This window comes from Herpailurus yagouaroundi, unplaced genomic scaffold (assembly GCF_014898765.1).
Source record: "Herpailurus yagouaroundi ecotype Mexico unplaced genomic scaffold, PumYag 162, whole genome shotgun sequence".
Lineage (NCBI taxonomy): Eukaryota > Metazoa > Chordata > Mammalia > Carnivora > Felidae > Herpailurus > Herpailurus yagouaroundi.
The window spans coordinates 41,246,500-41,257,961 of record NW_024412403.1 but is presented as its reverse complement, the minus strand read 5'-3'; the positions used below and the strand labels follow the sequence as shown (position 1 = coordinate 41,257,961).

Here is an 11,462-nt window from a genome sequence, read left to right as displayed (position 1 = left end):
TCATGTAAAACATGTATTTAAATTTGACCGATTCCAGGGAGTGTGGGTGTGACTCAGTCAGTTAAGCATCCGACTCTTGTTTTCGGCTCAGGTCATGATCCTGCAGTTCTTGAGATTGAGCCCCATGTCGGGCTCTGCACTGACAGCTCAGAGCCTGCTTGGGATTCTCCTCCCCTGCCCCACCCTCCCCTGTTGTGCGGGTGCACACACACACACTTTCTCTCTCAAAATAAACATAAAAAAGATTTTTTTTCACTGATTCCTAAGAGATAAATATTGGTGTTCTTAGGAATGTGGTATCCTTTTAAAGCCCAAATATCTCATGACTCACTATTTTGGATAATTTTTCTCACTACCACTCTCAAACCAATATATAACTTTAATTTAACATGCTGTAACCACCAGGATGAACAATTCAAATAACCTAGCAGTTTATCTTATTTCTTAACTTTCTTATCTTCAGTGATATCAGTCCTGGAACTTCTTTCTTAAGAAAAATAAACAAACTTTAAATAGAGACAATATATACTGAAGGCTTTCTACTCTATTAAAATTTGCCACTAATGTTAAACTGATCTATTAAATAGAATGTTTGTGAAAAATAAATATGTATTTTAGAATTTAAAATTCAAAAGTATTGATTTAAAAATGTCTTATATAAGCCCATATCATTTTAGATTATTATGTTGGGCAAATGAAACCTAGTTATCCTTTAAGAATTAATGAATGTTGGGGTGCCTGGGTGGCTCAGTTGGTTAAGTGTCCAATTCTTGATTTCTTGAGATCATCTGTCACATGATCTCACGGTTCATGAGATTAAGCCCCACATCTGGCTCTGCGCTGATAGGGCAGAGCCTGCTTGGGATTCTCTCTCTCCCTCTCTCTGCCCCTCCCTCCCTCACATGTGTGCACATGCTCTAAGTAAATAAATAAACTTAAAAAAAAAAAAGTAAAATGTCCAAGTGGTAGGATGTGTGTGTCTGTGTGTGTGTGTGCGTGCGCGCATGAGAACTGGGAAAAGGAAGGCAGAAGTTATTAGAATCTTTTAGAATTATTCATGATTTCACCTAAAAGGATTTGAAGATATATACTAAAAACATTCTAATATGCATTCTAAATTACATTATTTCTTGGTAAACCTGATGTTTCATATATCCTACTAATCATTTTTAAGTAGCTTTAAAAATGTTTTCACAAACTGGGGCGCCTGGGTGGCTCAGTCAGTTATGCATCTGACTTCAGCTCAGGTCATGATCTCTCAGTTCGTGAGTTCAAGCCCCATGTCGGGCTCTGTGCTGACAGCCGAATCCTGGAGCCTGCTTCAGATTCTGTGTCTCCCCCTCTCTCTGCCCCTCTCATGCTCTGCCTCTCAATAATAAATAAACATTAACATTTTTTTAAAATGTTTTCACAAACTAATATACAATACCATTTATATTAGCATCCCAAGAATGAAATACTTAGGCATAAATCTAATCAAATACATATAAGGTCTACATGAGGAAAATTACAAAACTAATGAATGAATCAAAAAACTAAAATGGGAGAGATATTCCATATTCATGAATAGGAAATCTCAATATTGTCATGATGTCAATATCTTGATCTACAAATTAAATTCAATCCCAATCAAAACCCCAGCAGGTTATTTTATGGGTATCAACAAATTGATCCTAAAGTTTATATGCAGAGGAAAAGACCCAGAATAGCCAATACAATATTGAAGAAAAAAGTTGGAAGACTAACGCTAATAAGGACATTGTTGTATTGGTGAAAGAATAGACAAATACATCAAGAGAACAGAACAGAAAAGAGCCCAGAAACAGACCCCCATAAATATAGTCAACTGGTCTTTGACAAAGGAGCAAAGGCAATAATACAGTCGAGTGGAAATAGTCTCATCAACAAATGGTGCTGGAATAACTGGACATCCACATGCAAAAAAAAAAAAAAATCTAGACACATGCTTTATACCTTTCACAAAGATTACCTCAAAGTGGATCACAGACATAAACAGAAAATGCAGAACTATAAAACTCCTAGTAGATAAGCTTCTGGGTATGGTGATGCCTTTTTACAACACTATAGTCATGAGCCATGAAAGAAATAATTGATAAGCTCGTCTTTGTTACAATTAAAAACTGTGCTCTGTGAAAGACAATATCAAGAAAATTAAAAGACAAGCCACAGATTGGAAGAAAATATTTGTAAAAGACACATCTGATAAAGGACTATTACCCAAAATCTACAAAGACCTTTTAAAATTCAACAAAAAGAAAACTAACAATCTGATTTAAAAATGGGCCAAAAATCTTAACAGACACCTCACCAAAGAAGATATACAGATAAAAAAACAAGCATATGAAAAGATGGTCCCCACCATATGTCATCAGGGAAATACAAATTAAAACAAGATACCACTATACTCCTATTAGAATGGCCCAATTTTGTAACACTGACAACAGCAAATGCTGGTGAGGATGAGCAACAGGAACTCTTATACATTACTGGTGGGAATACAAAACAGTACACCCACTTTGGAAGACAGTTTGGTAGTTTCCTTCAAAACTAAACACTCTTACCATACATGTCAGCAGGTGTGCTCCTCGGTATTTACCCAAAGGAGTTGAAATTTATGTCCACACAGAAACCTGCACATGGATATTTACAGTAGCTTTATTCGTGATTGCCAAAACTTGAAACCAACCAAGATGTCCTTCATTAGGTGAATGGATAAATAAACTGGTAATCCAGGCAATGGAATATTACTCAGCACTAAAAAGAAATGAGCTATCAAGCTATGAAAAGACATGGTGGAACCTTAAATGTACATTACTGAGTGAAAAAAGCCAATCTGAAAAGGCTACACACTGTATAATTCCAACTATACAATATGGTGGAGAAGGTAAAACTATGACAATAGTAAAAACATCAGTGGTTTCTAGAGGTGAGGGTTGGGAGAGGGAGAGAAGAAATGAACAAGTGGGGAGCACAGAGGACTTTTAGGGCAGTGAAAATACCCTGTGTGATACTATATTTATCCAAACCCATAGATTATATATAACACCAGTAGTGAACCCTAAGAGAATCTGGACTTTGGGTGGTTATGATGTGCCACTATGGGTTCATCCTTGGTTAAAAAAAGAAAAAAAAAAAAAAGTACTCTTCTGGTGAGTAATTTTTTTTTTGTTTGTTTGTTTTTTTTTTCTGAGAATGTTGATAATGGAGAAGGTTATGTATATGTGGGGATCGGGATATAATGGGAAATGTCTGTACCTCCCTCTCAATTTTACTGTACACCTAAAACTGCTCTAAAAAATAAAGTCTTAAAAAACTAAATTCCACATTTGATTTAAAATATAATTGTTTCATTATAATACATTAAACATTTATACTGTCAGTTACTGGCACATGGTCATTGTCTTTTTTAATTTTTAGATCTTACAACTTACTGTTGTTTCTTGCACAGTAAATTTTTAAAATGTGGCTTAACATTTTCACAGAACTTTTTTTAAAACATAAAGTCCAGATTCTGCCAACCAGTTCTCCTTTTGTTCCTCATCTTACCATTTCAATTTCCATATTAGGGACACTTACCAGATACAGTACATATCCCCATTCTGGAGCTGCGGAATAAGAAAGGATTCACAGAGTTGCAAAGCTAACATAGTCTTGCCTTCTTTTTCAGTGTTACAGATGATATCAATTCCACTCTTACAATCAGTTTTCAATAAATGCTATAAGAGGAAAAGAAAAATCAGTTCATATCATTAAAAATACCTAAAAAGCTAGTTGCATTAAATGTCTGGATTAAACATTCAGGAAAAAATTTAAATTTCTGGTTTTCTTCTACAAAAACAATGATGAATTATACAGAAATATTTTCATGGTTTCATAGTTTTACTATCTAGCACCTGCAATTTATAACTACTTTTAATCTCATTAATGTCCACAACTTGTAAGTGAATAGGTTCTATATTAGGAAAAGATTCTTTCATCTTAAAAAAAAAAAAAACAAACGAAAACAACAAACATGAGCATTTAATTTCTTAATATTTTATTAAAAGGCAAAATACTTTATAAAAGTATTTACAAAACAAGTGCTGAATAATTAATTTAAATTTTTATTTAAAATGCTTCCTATTTTTATTTAACCTCTTCTGTCACACAATAAGTTCAACATGTATAATGCTTATTGATGAATGCTTTGTTAATTTCATCAATTGTCAGTCTCAGATTGTCTAATTCAATGTGAGCTTAAAGAATAGTGTCAAAGAGAACACATCTAAATAATGTAATCCTAAAACCTTTGGTGTTACTGTAAAAGGAATTTTACAAGAATGGGCTACTTTTTTTTTTTATTTTTGATAAGGTTAAAATAGTAAAAGGCAAACATAATCTCAAACAATACCTCCCGGAATAGTTGATCTTCTACAGGTGACATAAACAGACATGTGAAGAGTGCTTGATGGAAGTACAAGTCTTTGCTGATTTCTGGGTGATTTATACAAGATTTGATAAGAGCCATTGCTTCAGGTATGCGTTCACAAGCAATTAGGTATCTGGCACGTAGTTCAAAGAACAGTGGATTTTCAGAACTTAAATATTTGTTCACTATATTAAAAAGAAAACAAACTCTTATTACTCTCAAGAAAAGATTCTCAAACTTTGTTGTTTGAAACTCTACCACTAACATGTGGCATCTAATTAGATTAAGTGGTTATTTAACTAAATAGCATATTCCTTAGTAGGAGTTTATTTATGAAAATAATATTCAGTCATATGATTGGAAAAATGGAAATAAGAGTAACACCAAAACTGCTCAAGAAGTATCTTTTGATTTCTTTTCAGTCTAAAAACTGAAAAAAATTTAACAAAAAATGAAATACTCTCTTTTCAGTTCACTAATATGTTAAAATGTTTCAGATAACATGGGGTCTGGAATTTCTAGTCTATTTATGTACTTTATATTTTGTTGCCTAATATTGTCATTCACATAAGGTTAAAAGGCTGAATCCTATTTTGTCATTAAAACCACATTGATTTAGATGTATAGAGAAAAGTAATGTGAATTAAGGAAAATGTTTTATTACTTCTTATCAAAAATTAAGCCAAAAGTAGTACCAAAAAGGATTGCTTATTAATATATGTATCACTAAGAATAATTACTAATTAATACTTTACACAACTTAAAAACATAAAAACACCTTATCTACCTAAGTTTATTTAGACCTAACAACAACCTATGACAGGTATCATAATACTTCTTTCACAGATCACAAAACTGAGACTCAGAGAGGTCAAATGACTTGCCCAAGGACAAAGAATAAGTGGCAGAGCAGGAACAGGGATCCACATTTCATGATTTCAGATCAAAATGTTTTCATTACTTGTGTATGTTTAATCAGTAGCTTCTAAAATGCCTATGAGTGATGTTTTATTTGGGCTTCAACATGTGCCTTGCAATTCCGTTTACAGCATATGATAAGCAGACAATGATTTATAGAGTTAATACAAAGATAAACTTCAGACTGGTCTTTATCTTAATGGTCACCAACTAGAGGAGAGTCATCCATATTAATGAGGCTCTAGAGCAGCTTTTCCCAAAGTGAGGTATGCTAGTGGAAGTATGAAAGGAATATATACGTAAGGATGAGAGAGAGGGAGAGTGAGAGAGAGAGAGAGAGAGAGACATACCATCAGCCCTTACACCAACCAACAGATTTGTTCTAGCTCCTAGTCAGAGAAGCCTAAAAGCCCAAGCTTTCTTCTCTATTCTCCTTTTCAAGCTCCTCATCTAGCTTCTGTGCCATCTGACCACATTCCCCAGGTTCCTCATAGTTTTCTTCAGTCTGTCACCCTTGCCTTCCCTATATTGACTCTATATGCTTTTCCTCGATGGTACAACGCTTCCTCCTCAGTTCCAACTGCCTCCCTCTTCAGTTTTTTACTCCTTTCTGAAACCCTCACATCAAGTTCCAGTCTCCCTTGTATGCCCTGGGTATTTACCACTATAACACTATGATACATATTGTAGCTCTTTCCTCTAGTCTTATTCTACCTCCTATCTCAGCCCACCACTTTTAACTACTTCTCCTGATCTTCTCTCTTTCATCATCTTCTCTCCTATCTCTGTCACAGTCCTCCACACTTGTATCTGGAGTTGACTTGCTCTTAAGCTGGAGAAGCATAGCCCCTTCTCCACTCAACTCTACTCAAAACCTACCCCCAACCCTTATTAACCTGAGGCAAATGGAAAGATCCTAACCTGCTCAGCACAATATGTGGTGTGAAGTATCCTCACCAGAACAAGGGTGGGAAGTCTTGTCTTTTCTTTCTGGCCATCTTATAATTGCACTCCATGGGCTCTCTCCATGCTTTCAAATGTTTTCCATGCTTTTTCTGCTTACACTACTGCTGAGTTTACATTCTAAGTTCTGATGATCCAAAATGTTCTGGGGCTCAGGAACAATATGGCAAACAGTTTTTAAAAAGAATTACCTAGAAGTAATTGACAGAGCCTCTTGCCTCAAAAGGAAATTTTGGCCCACAGGAAACACAGTGGATCTATGCTGGAAAGGAGGTGATACCAAAGCATGCAGGTCGTTCAGGGATGAGATAAAACTCAACTTCTACTAATGGATGAAGTTTGGGAAATACTGCTCCAGAGTACTTGGAATTCATTCAACTCGTCACTCATTCACTTACACATTCCTCAGATGGTCACTTGGTTCAGTTAACAAATACTTATATTGAGTACCTACTCTGTACCAGGCACTGGGCTGGGTATAGGATATGCAGTAGTGGTGACAAAAACTGACAAAGAGTTCCAGCCCTCAGAGTTTCCTGGATAAGGGAGATTCCATGTGCTTAAGCAGGGTGTTGTTGTTGTTGTTTTTAAGGGTGTTTGTTCCTACTTAACTAGATTTTTAAAATATAACAAATGATGAAACCAAACTCTCTGTAAGTAACATCTGGACAGTAAGTGTATTACACTGAATTCCCATTAGAATAAATGGAAAATTACTATACATAAAGGTACCTAGTCTGGTGTCAAAAATCATTCTTGGGCCAGGTTAGTATAACAATTTAAACACACTTCATGTGAAAATACATTACTCTTATTCAGTATTAGAAGATAAAGAAAAATCACTATTACTGCTCTAGTTAGAAATGAAAATTGCGCTTGCTTCTCACAAATGTTGGTTTTGATTTTGAGTCTCCTGAAGTACCTATCTCCTGAGATGCTGGCTGGGCTTTAAGAACAGCTTGCAACACTGGATCTTCCCATGGGCCACCATCTCTAATGATTCGAGTCACCAGTTCCAGATTCACATTTCCATATCTGCGGAGGTGATTCTGGCATTCCTAGGAGAGAAAAATCATTTTGGCTTTGTGAATTTAAAGGGGTTAAAAACTAAACTTGATCATCCTTGTCAATAAAATGACTGATGGTCAATGAGTCCGCTATTAAATAATAAAAGAGAAAGGGTTGCTATAGTAACCTAAGTAGGGTGTTAAAACCCCATCAGTACACAAATAGGCTTTAATGCCAAAGGTTACAGAGTTTCTACATAATTGGACTTAGAAAATCCAATTATAATAGGGATTAAGTGTAACCCAAGGGAAAAACTTAAGGGATGCATCATTTCTAGGAAAAGAACCAGGTTTTAAAACCTAAGGGAAAAACTTACAGGATGCATCATTTCTAGGAAAAGAACCAGGTTGCAAAAATGTAAAACTTAAATGTTCAGTTTATGTGAGGGCTCATAAAGCTTCTGTTAACAATGGCAAGCAAGAACCTGACTATAAGAAAGAGGTAGAAGGGTCCCTGTCCAATGCAGACTGTGGTTGGCAGACACACAGGTCCCCTGCTCTGATCCCAAATGTATACGCCTAGTTGTGATGGAAGGCTAGAAGATGGAAATTCTATTGCATTATTGTTCTATTAGCAGATTTGTAGTCTTGGGATAAAGAAATGGCAGGCTGAAGGAATGAATCCAACCTATAATATGAAGACTTTACATTAGTTTTAAGATAAAGATGTACTGATAGGTTGGGCATTAACTGATAATTTGTCTATGTATTTTCTGGGATTTTTTTTTAAGATGTTTGAAATATTTTTAGAGAATCTTTTATCTTAGACTTGTGATTATAATATGAATTATGTAACAAGTTTGTAAACAAAGCTTAATATTTAGGAGAACTTGGTTGACTGAATTTATAAATTTGATTTCTTAGATTTAGGTTTACGAGATTTAATTATTTGATTATGCTTTTTTGATTCATTACATACCTTGCTTTGTTTCTAAAATGTTTCAGGGAATTTAATTTGATAATTAAAAGATTAACTGAAGGCCTAGTGAGGGTATAAATAGATACATATTTTTTAATGCATACATTGAGCTTACAGCCTTAAGGAAAAAACTAGGCATTGAAATTGGCAATGTTAAAAATTTGAATAAATGGCACATCAATTAAAACACAAATAATTGCCAAAATTTCTTTCTGTGCTCAAAATATCCTTCAGACATTAAAAACTTAGTAAGTTATAAGCAAAGCTTAAACAATACACCATTACAAATTTTACTTATGATATAAATCATCAGGCTACATGTTCAAAGTGGCAGTAAACACTTTGCTTTTATTTGTCATGTTCTTTTATCATTTGAATGTTCCAAAGTAGTATCTATATGCCACTTTTTATTCCTTGTTAAGATACACAAAAAGAGGTTTTATTTGTTTCATGAAAGAACAAGGCAGTAGAAGAATCAAGTTTCAAGATAAAGAATCATTTAGTCAAAGAAGTCAACAGATAATTAAGTCATAACATGAAAATAAGTGTCTTCTAGAAGTTATTTAGAATATTCCCAAATTAAAATGAGCAAGCAAGCAAGCAAGCAAGCAAACAAAACTGTATAAATAATGGGCAAGTTACTTAACCTCTCTGTGCTCCTTCAGTTAACTCATCTGCAGAATGGTTACTAAAAACACCTACTTCATAGGATTGTTGTGAGGTTTAAATATACAGTATTGAAAGTGCTTACTTAGTACAGTGCCTGGCACATAGTAAGCACTTAATAAATGTTAGCTATTATATCTTCTAGTATTTTTTAACATTTTGGATAACTATTTTATCTTTGCACACCCAAATGCCTTAGAAGAAAATTAATTTCTACATTTCCATGTGTCAGCATGTTTATATAGCATTCATAAAAACAAGATATAAAGTTTTTTGATCAGCCATGATTTGTTTTAAACACATGGAACATAGTAAAAATCTGTGATAACAGCTTTGAAACAATCATTGACTTCAAACCTAAAGGTGAATCAACTCCTATATTACTCTAGACACACATACTGCTACCCCTAAAATTCAACTACTGTAAGCTGGCTTTGGTTCAATAAAAGTACAAGACATAAGGTGAGCTGGATGCTAGTCCCTGAATCACTGGTGAGCTTTAGCTCTGCTGCTGAGCTCTTGGACAACCCATCTTTCTAGCTGTCTCACAATAGGTGAGGTACCAATCACACAGCCCTTAGCATTGTGAGACCCAGAATTGTACTTCGTGAAATAGGTCTATTGCTAATCTCCTAAACATGGCTGAAAAATAAATACTTGGAGGTCTTGTTAAAAAACAGATTCCCAAGCACCAGTTCAAATATACTAAATCAAAATTTCTAGAGGAAACCGCTGATAAACTGTATATTTAACAACCCCCACCCCAGAGTCAACTCTGACATACTTTCTGATTATACTTTCTACATTGAGTGTGTACTTTCATAAATGTTTATGCTAGAAAGTATATACTTGTACTCCTATCAATCCTTCTATTAAAAATTAGTCAATTAGCTTAAGTTCAATTTTCTAAGATAAAAATTGTATGGGAGAGTTTTGTTTTTGTGTGTGTGTGTGTGCACTTATTGAGGCAAATGCACCTTATTTTAGAGACCATTTTCTATGGGAAATGGCTCTGGACAGGAAATAGAGATGAAATGAAGATTTCATTTTGGTTTATTTAAAAAGACATGGGATGGAAAAAAAAAAAAGACATGGGATTAGAGAACAAGTAAGTTTGTAAGTATATTTTGGCTCCTCCCTTAGATAGTATGGTGGCTTTTGTGGATGATACGCAATTCAAAAGCCTCCAAAGTGAAAAAGGAAGCACTTAACTCACTATAGAATTCACAACTATCCTTCCTATATATGCATATTATATATATTTTTACAATGTTTACTTAAAAATTTGGACCTGTACATTAACCTAATCCTTTATTAAGTCATCTGTCTACTATCATTGATACCCATCACTGGGCTAAATGTTCCCTCAGAAACTTCCATTCAACCTTGTGTTTTTGCCAAAGGTAGAAAACAAAACCCCCTCCTTCACTTTTCTTTCAGAATCTATTGTGGTGCAAACTTAATGTTTTGTTCCAGAAGAATTTTCTTCCCTGAACTTGTTACCTCATTAGAATTCCCCCCCCCCCAACATGTCTGCAAAGCTGTATATTCAGTGTTCTTGATCTGAACTCCTCAGCAGCTCATCATAAAATGAAATTCTTTTTTTTTCCAGAGGATGAAATTCTTAATGACTGAACTTCATATTTAAGGATCTCTGCACTTACCTACCTACCTCATTCAGCTATTCAACATCATGAATCCTCCAGCTGGTCTCCTCCATGTCTCAAATTCATCATGTACTTTCTTGCTTATGCTTTTCTCATATCACTCACTCTTTTTCTCCTACAACTTCCTACAAACCTATTGAAATCTTCCAGTAAACCAATCTAAATACTTTCCTATCTTTCCATAATCCTGCTTTTCCTTGAGAAGCCTGTACTAGCTACCTCAATCCATAATAAAGTAAATTCCTTCTCCTGCAGTACTGAAAATCAGTACCAGTCAACTCTTCTGATATTTATCATGTAAGAGGGAGCGTTGTGTTATTAAGGGCTGACATCTTACTTCTTAGGTAGTTAAAAGCATGTTCAAACAGAGCCAAGAAAGGAAAGGTATACCAGAAAAGATAAATTCTCAATAATAACTTTTTAATCAGAATCGAGTTTTATGGAAATCCATGTAATCAGAAACATTATGCAGTATTTGTCTTATTTTGAATGCAGCTTCCAGAGCAAAACTGTAGAATACCATATCAAATTCACTCATAAAGCAAGCTATTGTAGCAAATCAAAGCAAAACATTTTTAAAAGGTCTTCAATGTGGTTAATGTTATAAAAACAGAGCCTTTAAAATACAGTAAAATCTTTACAATACTTTATAATAAGAGGAGAATGATCATAACTTTTATTATTACACTTCCATTGGTTATCTCATGGCAAAGCATTTAAAAAAGTTGTAAAATTTAAAGTTGTTACGTAGTTTTCTTTTTCAAAAAGATAACATTACACATTTGCTGTTCTTTTCTGTGGTAAGTTCCTAAGGAATATTTACCTAATGTTTT

The 11,462-nt window shown here is 34.3% G+C and overlaps 1 protein-coding gene across 4 annotated transcripts in view; it reads right to left on the bottom strand.

Annotated features, from left to right (window-relative positions):
* The window catches only part of ZNF654 (zinc finger protein 654), a 97,296-nt gene that overhangs the window by 17,498 nt on the left and 68,336 nt on the right, over nucleotides 1–11,462 (bottom strand). For 2 of the 4 annotated variants that reach the window (XM_040484230.1, XM_040484231.1), the window contains exons 4-6: nucleotides 7,233–7,368; nucleotides 4,412–4,614; nucleotides 3,598–3,737 (exon numbers count right to left, since the gene is read on the bottom strand). In XM_040484230.1, the coding sequence (XP_040340164.1) occupies nucleotides 3,598–3,737; nucleotides 4,412–4,614; nucleotides 7,233–7,368 (479 nt within the window). Of the gene's footprint in view, nucleotides 1–3,597; nucleotides 3,738–4,411; nucleotides 4,615–7,197; nucleotides 7,369–11,462 lie in introns of those variants that run through there. The other 2 variants (XM_040484234.1, XM_040484233.1) reach the window with 2 other exon arrangements.